This window comes from Citrus sinensis, chromosome 4, assembly GCF_022201045.2.
Source record: "Citrus sinensis cultivar Valencia sweet orange chromosome 4, DVS_A1.0, whole genome shotgun sequence".
In the NCBI taxonomy this organism is placed as follows: Eukaryota; Viridiplantae; Streptophyta; class Magnoliopsida; order Sapindales; family Rutaceae; genus Citrus; species Citrus sinensis.
Window position 1 is genome coordinate 17655686 of NC_068559.1, and position 16778 is coordinate 17672463.

A 16778-nucleotide genomic window follows, 5' to 3' on the forward strand; every position below is an offset into this window, starting at 1 on the left:
AGTTTTTCTCGATAGCTAGACAACCATTCAATTAAAATTAAAATGAAATGTGCGCAGAGGCTTTTTGTGATGTATCACTTTCTCTCATGAGGACCACTATTTTCAAATTCCTTCTTTCGGATTTTTTTTCCAAAACAAGCAGTTTTATTGGAAAACGTATCTATAAGCTGTCCGACATTTCTAAATTAGGGACACTATTGTTAATTATAAGAGTTAGGTCCACAAACGATAGCTTTTTTTAAATAAAAATAAATAAAATTATTGAGACACAGGATATGATAGTTGAAACCCATGTTTGTGGACTGAATTTGACAGGCAACCACTTGAAATTTATGCTTCACACTTGAGATCGATTGGATTCATGGTGATGAAGAGTATTTAAACACTTGACCGACCAGAGCAGAGTACTAGTAGTATCATTTAGCAGTATTGTTTCTTAATATTTTCACTCTCTCTCCCTCGTGATCGTCATGGCAGAAAACATAGCGTGAAAATAAATTCAGTTAGCAAAATCAGCCCGCCGTCGTCCGACTCAGTCACCGCCTCCACTCTTCCACTCACCTACTTCGATACTCTCTGGCTAAAATTTCCACCTTCAGAACGCGTCTTTTTCTATCAAATCACTGACCTAACTTTCGATTTATTCAACTCAGTGATCCTTCCGAAGCTCGCTGACTCTCTCTCTCTCACTCTCCTTCATTACCTCCCCCTCGCCGGTCACATAATGTGGCCTGCGGACTCCGCGAAGCCAGCCATTTACTACTTCCCTGACCAAAACGACGGCGTCTCATTCACCGTTGCTGAATCCGACGCCGATTTCAGCCACCTCTCTGGCAATAACGGAAACCGCGAAGCCGTTGAATTTCATCATCTGACGCCCCAGTTGTCCATAACCGACGATAAAGCTGAGGTGGTTGCTATACAAATAACTTTGTTTCCGAAACAAGGGTTTTGCATATCCGTCTTGACTCACCACGCTGTCATCGACGGGATAAGCAAAACAATGTTTGAGAGATCTTGGGCTTATTTCTGCAAACAAATAATTCAGATGCAACAACAAAACCTTAATAATTCTTCGATATTATTACCCACCAAGCTAATCCCGTGCTTTGACCGGACTCTCATCAAAGATCGGAAAGGGCTGGACGTGGTTTATGCGAACCACTGGCTGGCTTTTCAATCCGACAAGCGAAGCTTGAAGCTCGTTAGTATGCCGGCTCTGAAAGCACATTCCAGCATGGTTCGAAGGAGTTTCGAATTGACCCGCGAAGACATAAAGAAACTGAGGGACAAGGTACAGGGAAATGAGGTTCTCATAAGACAAGCAAAAGAACTTCATTTGTCGTCTTATGTGCTTACATGTGCTTATGTCTACGTTTGCCTGATTAAAGCAATGGGAGTAGAAGGTGACGCACCTGTTATGCTGCGGGTCGGAGCAAATTGTAGGAGCCGGTTGGATCCTCCTCTTCCGGTTAATTATTTTGGTAACTGTGTTAGTGGGCATGGTACCCCTGCAAAGGTAAGCGATGTCGTGGATCCGGAAAAAGGGATCGCATTTGTTGCTGACAAGTTAAGTGATTTGGTCAAAGGGCTGAAGAGGGAAGTCATTGAAGGATCCGAGGAGAAGATTTTGAATTTGTTGAAATATGTAAAAGAGGGTGGAGGACAAGCTCCAGGAAGATTGCTTGGGGTCGCCGGGTCGAACCGTTTTGATGTTTACGGGTCAGATTTTGGGTGGGGGAAGCCGAAAAGAGTGGAGATTATTTTAGATCGTGTTGGATCTATTTATTTGGTAGAGAGTAGAAATGGAGGCGGTGCTGTTGAGGTTGGTGTTGTTTTGGAGAAGCCACAGATGGAAGCTTTTTCGTCTCTCTTCGTTAATGGCCTTAACTGAGTTTATCATATTTTTGAGTTTTTTTCCTCTTCATTCTATTCTACTATGATATGAGATTGTGATGGTATACTCGTTATTGCTGAGGGCACTTATTCGAATTTGCACGCAGGCTCTTTTCTCAGTAAACCTATTACAGTCTTATTACATATCATATATTTGTAGATCAAAACTATTAAAAAATAATTAAGGACTTGAGGTTATTCTCTTATTTGATAAATATCTAATTAGTAGTAAATGTCAGCTGTTACCTCTTTATATTTTTGCTTTGAATAAAAAAAAATACCTCTATATATTTTTGGTTTGAATAAAAAAAAAACACTTATTTTTTATGTATATATTTAATTATTTAAATGTCATATCTTTAAGTTTTTTAAATTAGAGTGATATCTTGATATCACTATTCACTAGGGCCATGCATAGCTTTTAGAAGTGGTTGAAAGTTGAAACTTCATCCTTTTGGCATTACATATGATGCGCCCGAAAGAAACTTCAACGACAGATCCGCATGGGCGGCGATTGCACATTATTAAATAAGTCTCATGCCCTTGATCACACGTGTACTAGCTAGTCAAAATATTGACAAATCTCATTTTCGATAACCTCTTAAAGGGAAATATTTAATTCTAAATATGCTTCGCCTTTTTAATGTCGAATTCTTCAAAACTCATTTGATGAACATTAAATATGTAAAATATTATTTTCTACTTACATCCATAATGCTCAAACTAGTTGATTTCACCATTTACTCATTGATTTATGACTGTGGCTCCTCTTTAACTCAAAAAACATAATTATATATCCAGCATATAAAATTTGTGAAATAATAAACTAATTTTCGAGGTACTCTCCACGAGTTCATCCACCGACATAATAATAAAAAATTATTAATTAAACGTTTCATGGCCTAAGTTAACATAATTGAGTTTTCATATATAAACCACGAAATATCATACACTTCTTTTGAAAATTACGAGATCCAATTGAAAATTACGAGATCCAACAACAGATACTTCGATTAAAGTATCGACTTAAACATAGTCATAGAACACTTAAGTTAAAATTTCGTATTACACACAACATTAATGTTTGTATATAGTTTTGTTAAGCATTAAAATTTACCTTTCTTCATCAATTTAAGTTTTTAAGTAAAAGGATTTCATTAACATACTATTTGAATTAATATTTTTTAAATATATAATTTCATCAATTTATTTTTTATCCTTCAATAGTTACTTTTACTTTTTCATTTTCTTTCTTCATTTTTTTAATTCACCTAATAGCTAATAGCTTTGTAGTCAAAAGTCCTAAAAACACTTTTTGATCGATTTTTGATTTTTGTAACTTACTATTCGATTCCAGTTACCACATCGCATATGCTTCAAGAAAATGAAAGTTTCATTAGCCATCCAAACTCTATCAAAAATTCAGTTTAATTGTATCACATATCATTATGATGATATTGATGATGAGTGTATTGACAAATAAAGAATGTGCGAGTCACTATTTTATTTTGAGTACATGCATGTTTAGTTCCGATATTTTTGGTTTAAGCACCCATTTAGTCCTTATATTTTAAAAAATACCTAAAAACATCCATGTAATAAATAATATTACATTCTTAGTCTTTGTTTTCTTTCTTTTTACAATAACACCATTCGAACAATAATTTTGACATTAATCAATATATATATGTATGTATGCCTGTGTGAATGCATGCATACACATGAACACATTAAAAAGTTCATTAATAAATTAACCAATAATTATTTAGGAGTAAATTAAACAAATAAATACGAGTGTGAAAGAATTATTATTTTTTGTACTTGTGCAACAGTCTTACTAATTACTATTAAAGAATAAATTAATATCAGCTAACTTAAAGCAATATTTAATATGCTTACAACAAGCTTACTAATTATTATTTCATAAAAAATTAGTTTACCAAATTAATACTAAAAATAAAATAATTATAATATAAAAGTTTGTGTAGATTTTTATGTTACTTTTAAAGTTGATTTAATAAATTATCATTTTTTTTCTTTTTATTAGTATCTCCAAGAATATTCTTGCAAGGGTGAAATTGTAATAGGAAAGAAAAAGTAAGGTAGGATTATAACACATTTAACAACGTGGATGTCTTGAGGTATTATTTTTAATATAAAGACTAAACAACACTTTAATCAAAATATAAGGATTAAATGAACATTTACCCTTTTATTTTTTTTAAATTAAAGAATAGTTCCTAACTTCATAATTATGATAGGAGTAGGTAGTAGATTTATATAGTTTACTTTTAGATTTGATTTATTTTTAAAGATTAAAACTTATTCAGCTTGGAATTGATCAATTTTTAATTAGTTTTTAGGTTATAAAATTATATTGACTTATAATTGTTGATAAAGCCTTCTTTCTATTGAGTTCACTAGTAAAGTCTTATGAAGGTTTTGTCGATTCTATGTTGCATTGCAGAACAACCTTAACATCAAAAGGTGTTAAAGCCTCTCTGAGTTCAAAGGAGGTTTAGAAGAATAATCGGTATGAAGTAAGTAATTTCATCATCAGAATCACTAGAGAAGCAAACACTTCCTCCGCCTTTAAAATTTTACTCGTAAATAATATACAAAATTGAATTGATGATGCAAGAATAATATATTTAACAAATACTTGATTCAAGCAGGTTTTGATATGAGATCTGAGGCATTGATATGCGATCTTCTTCTCATCGTGGCGAGAGACGAGTCTCGTGAACTTGATAGGAGCTGATCAGCCGTTGGTTGAGATGGAAGGATTTGTTATCTCTGCCGTTGATTCAACATTTTTGCGAGAAGTTCATGGAACATGGAATTTTAACTTATGCTTTGCTCTTACTTTTTCTAAGAGTAAGAAGGAAACAGAGGGCAAAATAATTTAAAGGTTCAGCTACCTTGGAGCAGCTCTAAGGTAGAGCAGTCTCCAAAACCGTTGGAAATTGTTGAATGTCTATAGCTGAATATGAAATAATTGTAACAATGTACATCCAACTATTTTGGAGGCTGCTCTACCTTAAAACTGCTCTAACGTAGCAGCTGCCTAATTTAAAAGGAGGCAGAGTATTTAAAAGGAAATGGATTTTAAAACACAAAAATCTATAATCATTTTTTTTGGAAGCTGTGTTTGGAATTGAAAATCAAAATAGCTTAAATACTCAATGTACGTATGGGTTCAAAATTCAATGATTTTCCATTAAATTCTATTTGAATTCAATTATAGATTGAATCTTGAAACTTTTTAACCAACTCAATCTAATCTTAGATTGCATTTTATATTTTTGTGTGTGTGTGTGTGATGTGATACTAAACTTTATTAAAGTCTGGGAAAGGTATTAAGTCATATTGTCTAATAGTATAATGCTATTAACTTTCATGAACTTTAACAAATCCAAAATCCTAGATTAACACACTTATATATAGTTATTCTCTCATATCGGCATCCTCATTTTTGTTGTATAATGTTATTAGCTTTCTCGAACTTACACCCACCCACACACACACACACACACACACACACACACACAACATTAGTAGTTTTTTTTATCTGAAATCTTAAAGTGTAGAAAAAGTCCGAGAAAACTTTACAACAGTGGGGTTTAAGAGGCTTAAAACTTACAGCGCTTAAACCATGCGGTTTATTTGTTTTCCCAGGCTTTTTTGCACTTCAAAATTCTACATTGGAATATATATTTATATATAATTAATCTCAGATTAAAAACCCAATCAAGCGAGTAATCATTAACATCAATATTGACTAAGGCACCATTTGATATATCTTTCAAATAGTACTTATTTAAGTAGAATTTTATTAGTAGAGCTTTTATAAGTAGAGTTTTTATTAAAAAAATTAGTTGTTTGGTTGTTAATGAGAACTTTTATTAAAAATTATAAAATTACTTTAATAGGCAAGTTATTTAAAGTTATGCTATAAAGAAATGAAATAAGATTTTGAAATAAAGAAAAAATAGTTTAGATATTTTAATATTTTAAAAATGTTTTTTAACCTTTACTCCTAAAAGCCGAAAATTTGAGCTTTTGCTAATAGAGACAAAATAACTTATTTAACCTTCAAAAGCTTTACCCACAAAAAAAAAAAAAAACAACAACAAAAAAATTTAAAAAAAGTTTACGAGATTAAATAAACACTTATGGCTATTAGATAAGTCATACTAAATAAGCACTAAATAATTTTATTAAACGAGTAAAATCATAGATGTAGTAATTAAATACATGTATGATATATTGGTTTAACAAGACCTACATAAAATTTTGATTATTAATATTTAGAGAGTAATTTATCTCTACTTATATTCATGATAGAGAAAATATTTGAATGGCAGTGCTACTCAAAACTTATAATCCCAATAAACCATCATTTGGTTTTTATAGCTTAGTTAAGTTATAAATTTGCCCCCGTCATACTAATCAAATAAATTAAATTTAGGTTTAAAATTTATTTTAAAAATCACACACACACTGGCGCACATACATATATTTATCAATTTAAATTTTAAGGTCAGAGAATTTCATTAACATAATATCTAAATTAATATTTCAAATCTATTTAACCCATCAATTTATCTTTTTATAATTCAATAGTTACTTTTACGCTTTTGTTTACTTTCTTTCATTTTTTTGCTTCATCCGATAACTGTTAGCTTTGAAATAAACAATTTTGATCGATTTTTGACTTTTTTTCGCTTTCGTTTTATTTCTTTCATTTTTTGCTTCATCTGATAGCTGTTAGCTTTGAAATAAACCATTTTCATCGATTTTTGACTTTTGCAACTTACTATTGGATTCTAGGTATGACAGTGCTTATGCTTCAAGAAAATTACAGTTTCATCGGAGATCCAAACTCTATTAAAAATTAATTTTAATTGTGTTACAAATCACATAATTTAATTATGATGATATTGACGATGAGTGTATCGACAAATGAGGAATGCGAGAGTCGTTGTTATTTTTTTGTAATTTAAAAACAGTTCCTAACTTCATAATTATGATAGGAGCGAGCAACAGTCTTATATGGTTTAGTTTTAGACTTGATTTACATTTTAAAGATTAAAACTAATCCAATTTGGAATTGATCAATTTTTAATTAGTTTTGTAAGTTATGAAAATTATACTGACTTGTAATTGTTGACACGTACTTGCTTCTATAAAATTTATTCTCAATAATTTAAAAATCTAACAACTTAAATGTCTTTCATTTTTTTTTTTAAATTTACAATCACAATGCATTCTAGTTTATGATCTATATAATTAGAATTCTATCTAGTATTTTTAGATTGTAAATTACTATTAATTGTAAGTACCATAGTTAGGTACACATACTTTTACAAATTTTATTGAGACACTGGGTACGATAGGTGATCAAATTTGGCCGGCGACCACGTGAAATTTATTGCTTCACATTTTTGATGGATTGGATTCATGACAATGAGGGCTATTTAAGCACTTCAAAAGCCAAAATACTGATGCACCAAGGAGTGGTTTCGGCATTGTTTCTTAATATTTTTACTCTCTCCCTCACGATCGTCATGGCAGAAAAACATATAGTGAAAATACATTCAGTTAGACAAATCAGCCCGCCGTCGTCCGACTCAGTCACCGCCTCCACTCTTCCACTCACCTACTTCGATACTCTCTGGCTAAAATTTCCACCTTCAGAACGCGTCTTTTTCTATCAAATCACTGACCTAACTTTCGATTTATTCAACTCAGTGATCATCCCGAAGCTCGCTGACTCTCTCTCTCTCACTCTCCTTCATTATCTCCCCCTCGCCGGTCACATAATGTGGCCTGCGGACTCCGCGAAGCCAGCTATTTACTACTTCCCTGACCAAAACGACGGCGTCTCATTTACCGTTGCTGAATCCGACGCCGACTTCAGCCACCTCACTGGCAATAACGGAAACCGCGAAGCCGTTGAATTTCATCATCTGACGCCCCAGTTGTCCATATCCGACGATAAAGCTGAGGTGGTTGCTATACAAATAACTTTGTTTCCGAAACAAGGGTTTTGCATATCCGTCTTGACTCACCACGCTGTCATCGACGGGATAAGCAAAACAATGTTTGAGAGATCTTGGGCTTATTTCTGCAAACAACTAATTCAGATGCAACAACAAAACCTTAATAATTCTTCGATATTATTACCCACCGAGCTAATCCCGTGCTTTGACCGGACTCTCATCAAAGATCCGGAAGGGCTGGACGTTGTTTATGCGAACCACTGGCTGGCTTTTCAATTTGACAAGCGAAGCTTGAAGCTCGTTAGTATGCCGGTTCTGAAAGCACATTCCAGCGTGGTTCGAATGAGCTTCGAATTGACCCACGAAGACATAAAGAAAATGAGGGACAAGGTACAGGGAAATGAGGTTCTCAAAAGACATGCAAAAGAACTTCATTTGTCGTCTTATGTGCTTACATGTGCTTATGTCTACGTTTGCCTGGTTAAAACAATGGGAGTAGAAGGTGACGCAACTGTTATGCTGCGGGTCGGAGCAAATTGTAGGAGCCGGTTGGATCCTCCTCTTCCGGTTAATTATTTTGGTAACTGTGTTAGTGGGCATGGCATGGTACCCCTGCAAAGGTAAGCGATGTCGTGGATCCGGAAAATGGGATCGCATTTGTTGCTGACAAGTTAAGTGATTTGGTCAAAGGGCTGAAGAGGGAAGTCATTGAAGGATCCGAGGAGAAGATTTTGTTTGTGTTGAAATATGTAAAAGAGGGTGGAGGACAAGCTTCAGGAAGATTGCTTGCGGTAGCCGGGTCGAACCGTTTTGATGTTTCCGAGTCAGATTTTGGGTGGGGGAAGCCGAAAAGAGCGGAGATTATTTTAGATCGTGTTGGATCTATTTATTTAGTAGAGAGTAGAAATGGAAGCGGTGGAGTTGAGGTTGGTGTTGTTTTGGAGAAGCCACAAATGGAAGCTTTTTCTTCTCTCTTCGTTAATGGCCTTAACTGAGTTTATCATATTTTTGTGTTTTTTTCTCTTCATTCTATTCTCCTATGATGAGATTGTGATGGTGTACTCGTTATTCTATTCTACTATGATGAGATTGTGATGGTCTCTTCATTCTATTCTTCGCACGCAGGCTCTTTTCTTAGTAAACCTATTACAATCTTATTACATATTATATATTTGTAGATCAAAACTATTAAAAAATAATTAAGGACTTGAGGTTATTCTCTTATTTGATAAGTATCTAATTAGTGTAAATGTCAGTTGTTACCTCTTTATATTTTTGCTTTGAATAAAAAAAAAACTCTTATTTTTTATGTATTTATTTATTTAAATGTCATATCTTTAAGTTTTTTAAATTAGAGTGATATCTTGATATCACTATTCACTAGGGCCATGCATAGCTTTAGAAAGGAATGGTTGAAACTTCATCCTTTTGGCATTACATATGATGCGGCCGAAAGAAACTTCAACGACATGATCCGCATGGGTGGCCATTGCACATTATTAAAATAAGTCTCATGCCCTTGATCACACGTGTACTAACAAGTCAAAATATTGACAAATCTCATTTTCGATAACTTCTTAAAGGGGAGTATTTAATTCTAAATATGCTTCGCCTTATTTATGTCGAATTCTTCAAAACTCATTTGATGAACATAAAATATGTAAAATACTGATACACGCGTATGTAATTTTTTTTTTTTAACCATGAGGTGGTCTTGGGTGGGTCCCAACTGTGGGAGGTACATTTAAGCCCGTACCACATTTCAGACTAATCCCCGCTCGCACCGGGTCGGCCCGTAAGGGATAAAGTGCTGGCCAAAGTGGTGACTACATACGAGAGCGGGACTTAAACCCTTGACCTCTCTCAAGGAGTGAGAGTGCCGAACCACTCACACCAACCAATTTTAGTTTACGCGTATGTATTTTCTACTTACATCAATAATGCTCAAACTAGCTGATTTCATCATTCGCTCATTGATTTTATGATTGTGGCTCCTCGTTAACTCAAAAAACATAATTATATATCAAGCATATAAAATTTATGAAAATAATTTTTGAGATACTCTCCACGAGTTCATCAACCGACATAATAATAAAAAAATTATTAATTAAACGTTTCATGGCCTAAGTTAACATAATTGGGTTTTCATCTATAGACTATGAAATATCATACACTTCTTTTAAAAATTACGAGATCCAACAACAGATACTTTGATTAAAGTATTGACTTAACCATAGTCATAGAGCACTTAAGTTAAAATTTCATATTACACACAACATTAATGTTTGTATATAGTTTTGTTAAGTATTAAAAATTACCTTTATTGATCAATTTAAGTTTTTAAGTCAAAGGATTTCATTAACACAATATTTGAATTAATATTTTTTAAATATATAATTTCATCAATTTATTTTTTTATTCTTCAATAGTTACTTTTACTTTTTCATTTTCTTTCTTCATTTTTTTAAATTCACCTAATAGCTAATAGCTAATAGCTTTGTAGTCAAAATTCCTAAAAACACTTTTTGATCGATTTTTTATTTTTGTAACTTACGATTTGATTCCAGTTACCACAACGCATATGCTTCAAGAAAATGAAAGTTTTAGCAGGCATCCAAACTCTATCAAAAATTCATTTTAATTGTATCACATATCATATAAATTAATTATGATGATATTGATGATGAGTGTATCGACAAATAAGGAATGTATGAGTCATTCTTTGATTTTGGGTACATACTTGTTTAGTTTCGATATTTTTTGTATAAGCATCCATTTAGTCCTTATATTTTAAAAAATAACTAAAAACATCCATGTAATAAATAATATTACATTCTTAGTCTTTTTTTTCTTTTTACAATAACACCCTTCCAACAATAATTTTGACATTAATCAATATATGTATGTATGCATGTATGTATGTATGTATGTATACGCATGCACACATTAAAAAGTTCATTACTAAATTAACCAATAATTATTTAGTAGCAAATTAACAAATAAATACCAGTGTGAAAGAATTATTATTTTCTGTACTTATGCAACAATCTTACTAATTAGTATTAGTGAATAAATTAATATCAGCTAACTAAAGCAATATTTAACATGCTTACAACAAGCTTACTAATTATTATTTTATAAAAAATAGTTTACCAAATTAATCCTAAAAATAAAATAATTATAATATAAAAGTTTGTGTAAATTTTGTATGTTAGTTTTAAAGTTGATTTGATAAATTATCATTTTTTTTTATTTTTATTAGTATCCCCAAGAATATTCTTGCAAGGGTGTAATTGTAATAGGAAAGAAAAAGTAAGGTAGGATTATAACACATTTAGTAATAGGGATGTCTTAAGGTATTATTTTAAATATAAAGACTAAACATGCACTTTAGTTAAAATATAAGGATTAAATGAGCATTTACCTTTTTTTTTGGGTAATTAAAGAATAGTTCCTAATTTGATAATTATGCTAGGAGCGAGTAGTAGACTTATATAGTTTAGTTTTAGATTTGATTAACTTTTAAAGATTAAAATTGATTCAACTTGGAATGGATCAATTTTTAATTAGTTTTTTAGGTTATGAAAATTATATTGGCTTATAATTGTTGATAAAACATTCTTTCTATTGAGTTCACTATTAAAGTCTTATGAAGGTTTTGTCGATACTATGTTGCATTATAGAACAATCTTAACATTAGAATGAAATACTAACTAGGCAACCCAAGAGGGGAGGGGGTGAATTGAGTTTTTAAAACTTAAGCTAAACAAATCACACAACAATTTAATCTATTACCTTAATGAAATAAAAAAATAATAAATTTAATAAAGCACAATAATAAAAGAGTAAGGGAAGAGAGAGTAAACACAATGATTTTTACGTGGTTCGGCAATCTCCGCTTATGTCCACACCTTCAAGTAAACCAAGCTTGAGGATTTCACTATCCAAGCCTCCCAAGGCTTCAAATGCTTACAATTGACTTCCAATGTGTCAATGGACCTTTATAACAAGAGATTATCCCCAATCTCTTCACCCAAATGTATCCCAACACTTACAACCTCTCAACTTGATTTTATAAAAAGGATTACAAAAATTTCTCTCACACAATGTGTTTGAATACAAATGAAATCCCAATATGTGTGAATAAATGAAATGAATTCACAAAGTTTATGCTTTAGACTTGTAGAGAAATATTCAATAATAACAATGGTTGCATCACTTTGATTGAAATTGATTTGAGCCAATTTATAGTTGAAGAAGAAAAATAGTCGTTATTAACTTTATGGTGATAACCGGCTTGCCGCTTTATGCTACCGTTATATTCAAAGATTTGAATTTTTGCACATCCGGCATGCCGTTTTTCTTTTCCTATAGGCCACTTTTAGTCCAGAGAGTTTTTGTCCATAACCGGTTTGCCGCTTGATAAATCCGGCTAGTCGCTTGCTACAGTGAAACATCTATTTTTCAAAATTATAGTTTTACCCCAAAACTTTATAAAATTATACTATAACTCAAAATGTCATAAAACTTTGCAAAAAGGTCCAATTTTAGAATTTCTAAATAATACTTGTCATTCTCAAAACTTGTTGAAATTATGATAAAGCCCAAAATTTATAGAAATTATAGTATGACCTAAAACATTTCAAATTACAAATAAGTCCAAATTCAGAATTCAAAACAATACTTATTAAAATCAAAGATGACAAAACTTTTTCATTTTAGTCCACATCTTGAAAAATAACTAATTTCATAAAGTCATTCTCTTGTTATAAAAACATAATGTGTAATTTTTTGTTTATTCAAAACATGTGGTTTGTTATCATCAAAATCAACATTTTATAGCCATATAGGCTAACAATCTCCTTTTTTATGATGACAAAACACATTATAAGCACATTATAAAATTTTGATTTAGTTATGAAAAACTCCCCCTTGATAAATACAAGATTAAAAAACTTATTTGAAAAAGCTCCCCTTGCATGAATGCATGTGAATAGTTTTCATAATCATAACAATTGCATATCATATCTCTCCACTTTCATCATCGAGGAAAAATGCTTATCCTATCAAGCATAAAAAACTCAAGACAAGCACATTGGTTCCACATTATCCAAAACATAAGTAAAAAATAAAACAAACAACCATATCAAATCCATAGAATCCAAAACAAACACATAATCCAAAATCATAACAAACATCCATATAATCTAAATAGAAAATAAAAGAACATAAAGCAATAAATGTTGGTGTGTCAAAATACAAGCATAAGAGACTACTAAGGTGGTGAGGATGGTGGTGATGGAGGTGGAAACGGATATGGAATGCCGAAGTGCTCAAAGAGGAGGCGCTATCCATGAATGAGCTGCCGATGCTGCTATGAGAAGCGCTGATACTCCTTAAGAATATGTTGCTGCTGCACAGAAAGTCTCCTCACCTCATCCATAAGCTGTTGAAGAGTAACCTTTTCAAAGGTAGGAGGTTCCGGAGGTGGTACAATAGATGCAGACACCTGAGGTTCTCGACGCTTATGTTGACCTCGAAAAGGAAGCGAAAAATCAGGAAGCTGATTAGCAGGAACCACATCGTTGAGTGGCCGATCATCACTCGGTGCAAGCAAAGTGTACTTGTTTTCAGTTAATTTTACTCAAGCTCCATTACACCCCTAAAATCCTAAGGCATATACAACTTCATCCCCTATACTCTTAGAGGGTTTACAAGATGGTTTATTTATAGGCACCCTAAAGTGTTTAAGGATCCGGGTGATGAAATGACTATATGGAAGGGAACGAGTAATCAATTTAGGGATGGAAAACATGGTTTGGATAATAATGTATCCCAAGTTAACTGGACAATGTCTAAGGATGGAATCAATCAAAGCAACATCCATGTGGGAGACATCATCCAAATGCCCTGAAAATAGGAAGTATAATGGTATGAATAAAATGAAGTAAAACCCGAGTTTGGAGACATAGATATTGAGTGTTGAAATGGATGTTACAAATTTCATCAGAAAGATTAATACGCCGGCATATATTTCTAACGGCGTCAACATGAACATAATGACCAATATCGGGGGATTTCCTAGCAGAAAATATTTCTAGGCGAAAATTGGAGGTTCCTACGATAGAATTTAACTCTGAAACATCAAAATCAATTAAAACGCCTCCAACATTGGTAATTACTCGATTCTTTTTCTCCTCGAAAATATCCATATTCAAGTAAAATACTTTCACCAAGTTGGGATACACATTCTCCTTAATCACAAGAGCATTAATCCAACCAACTTCTTCCAACAACTGAAACAAATTTCTATTACTAATACTGAGACTACGAATCCAATTCGATAAAATAAAAAATGTAAGGAGTACCTCACGGGTCATAAATTTTTGGTGAAATCGCTTGACTAAACACTGGTCCGAAAAGTGCTTGGATTCAAAGTTGGACTGATTGGAAGTGTCCCTTGCTTGCCGTGGCCATTTGGCTTGTTAAACATGTTCTTTCACTTTTCCTTTAATCGGCCTTGAACTAGACGTGACAATGTTGAGTAATTTGAAGATAAATGAAGCAATAAGAAGGAAGATAATGAGGTTTAAAAGGGATATAGATGTTCAATTTGGGTGGATGTTAACTAAAGAAGAAGAAATTTAGAGAGAGAAAGTTTGGTTGAAAACCTAGGTTAAAATTGGGATCTTGTGAGTTTGATGATGAAAATGGATTTTGAAGATGATTTTAGGTACAAAGAATGATGGTGAATGATTTTTGTGAATCAATTTGGTGTAGAAATCAATGAGAATGATGGAGTTTAGAGAGAAAATGAGTGAGGAATAAACGATTTTGAGAGAGAGAAAATAGTTTGCCGAATGGAAAAGAAGAAGATGAACAATTTATTTTTAAAAACCCGAATCCAGTTAATCGGATTTCACTAACCGGCCAACTGGTGTGTGTCCAAAAAGGGAAATTTAGTAAACGGTTTACCGATTTTCCAATCCGACTAACCGGTTGTTTCCAGTAAGTGATGATCAAATAAATGACTTACCGGTTTGGAGAAACGGTATACCGGTTATGTTCCAGAAAACAAACTTATAAAAATAGCTGACCGTTTTCCTTAACCGGCTATCTAGATTTTTGCCCGAGAGCAACCTCAAGAAAATAGCCTTCTGGTTTTCTATATTCGGCTATCCAGTTTTGGTCTAGTAAGTAACCATAAGAAAAACAGCTTTCTAGTTGGTTAGAAATGGTATGCCGGTTTTGCCTTAGAAAACATTTTGCCACTTTTGGATTATGATTAACTGGTAAACTTGTATTACACACACTAATTTATTTTTGGCTTAAAACTTGATCGATTTTATATCATTTTGTGATTCAAAACTTGTCAATAAGCCTTTTAATGAATGAAACATAAGTGCATACAAGAGCAAACATATGAAATTACTCATATCAAACAATGATGTCATACAAAAAAAAATTAATTTAAGACACAACATTCATCATTTTAAGCTCATGTCTAATTTTTATAAACTGCTCTTTGCTAAGGGGTTTTGTAAAGATATCTGCAAGTTGATTTTTAGTAGAAACAAATTTAATCACAACATCTCCTTTTTTAACATGATTTCTTAGGAAATGATGTCTAATCACTATATGCTTAGTCCTAGAATGTTGAATGAGATTCTTTGATAGATTGATAGAACTAGTATTGTCACATAAGATAGGTATTTAATCAAGATTAATACTATAGTCTCTAAGAGTTTGTTTCATCCAAAGAGCTTGTGCACAACAACTACCTGTGGCAATATATTCCGCCTCAGTGGTTGAAAGTGCAATCGAATTTTGTTTCTTACTAAACCAAGAGACAAGTAAATGACCTAGGAAGTGACATGTTCCACTAGTACTTTTTTTGTCAACCTTATATCCGGAAAAGTCGGCATCAGTATAACAAGTTAAGTCAATATGAGTTCCCCTAGGATACCAAAGGCCAAGATTGATGGTGCCGATCAAATATAAAAAAAAATCGTTTAACGGCAAGCAAGTGTGACTTTTTAGGACAATATTGAAATCTAGCACACAAGCATACACTAAACATAATATCAGGCCTACTAGTAGTCAAGTAGAGTAAGGATATGATCATATCTTGATATGTCTTAATGTTAACCTCCTTACCTTTCTCATCTTTGTATAGCTTGATGGTAGTATTCATTGGAGTGCTTTTTGCAGTTCTATTATCATAGCTAAATCTTTTGAGCAAGTCTTTTACATACTTGGCTTGATTTATGAAAATTTCATCCTCATCTTGTTTTATTTGCAGTCCAAGAAAGTACTTCAACTCTCCCATCATACTTATCTTAAATTCTTTACTTATACAAGATGAAAATTCTTTACACAGTAATTCATTAGTAGAACCGAAGATAATGTCATCAACATAAATTTGAACTACAAGCATATCTTGGTTCTTATGCTTAACAAAGAGAGTAGTATCCACTTTTTCCATTGAAAAACCATTATCCAATAACAAATTCTTAAGTCTATCATACCATGCTCTAGGTGCTTGCTTTAATCCATACAACGCTTTTGACAATTTATAAATATGATTTGGAAATTTTTCATTTTCAAAACCAGAGGTTGTTTTACATAACATTCCTCCATAATATAACCATTTAAGAAAGCACTCTTGACATCCATTTGAAATCAAATGAAATCTTTATGACATGCAAATGCTAAAAGTATACTAATGGATTCTAGTCTAGCTACAGGAGTAAATGTTTCATCAAAATCAATTCTCTCTTCTTGGTTGTAACCTTGAGCCACTAATCTATCTTTATTTCTTACAACACACCAGATTCATCAATTTTGTTTCTAAAAACCCATTTAGTGCCTATAATG

At 32.5% G+C, this 16778-nt stretch overlaps 2 protein-coding genes across 2 annotated transcripts in view; one reads left to right on the forward strand and one right to left on the reverse strand.

Annotated features, from left to right (window-relative positions):
* LOC102625085 (mitochondrial import inner membrane translocase subunit PAM16 like 2) overlaps window positions 1–16778 on the reverse strand; it is a 73693-nt gene that overhangs the window by 23944 nt on the left and 32971 nt on the right. The window lies entirely within an intron of this gene.
* Window positions 725–9021, forward strand: LOC102628756 (malonyl-CoA:anthocyanidin 5-O-glucoside-6''-O-malonyltransferase-like). Its single transcript, XM_052439894.1, has 2 exons — window positions 725–1519; window positions 8522–9021. Exons 1-2 carry the CDS (start codon window positions 725–727, stop codon window positions 8894–8896), a joined length of 1170 nt encoding a protein of 389 aa, XP_052295854.1. The 3' UTR covers window positions 8897–9021.

Bases quoted from the DNA above. Each gene is read 5' to 3' on its own strand.
- LOC102628756 (XM_052439894.1), top strand. From the start codon at position 725: ATGTGGCCTGCGGACTCCGCGAAGCCAGCCATTTACTACTTCCCTGAC. The intron at 1,520-8,521 runs GTAAGCGATGTC...ACCCCTGCAAAG, and splicing joins GGCATGGTACCCCTGCAAAG to GTAAGCGATGTCGTGGATCC.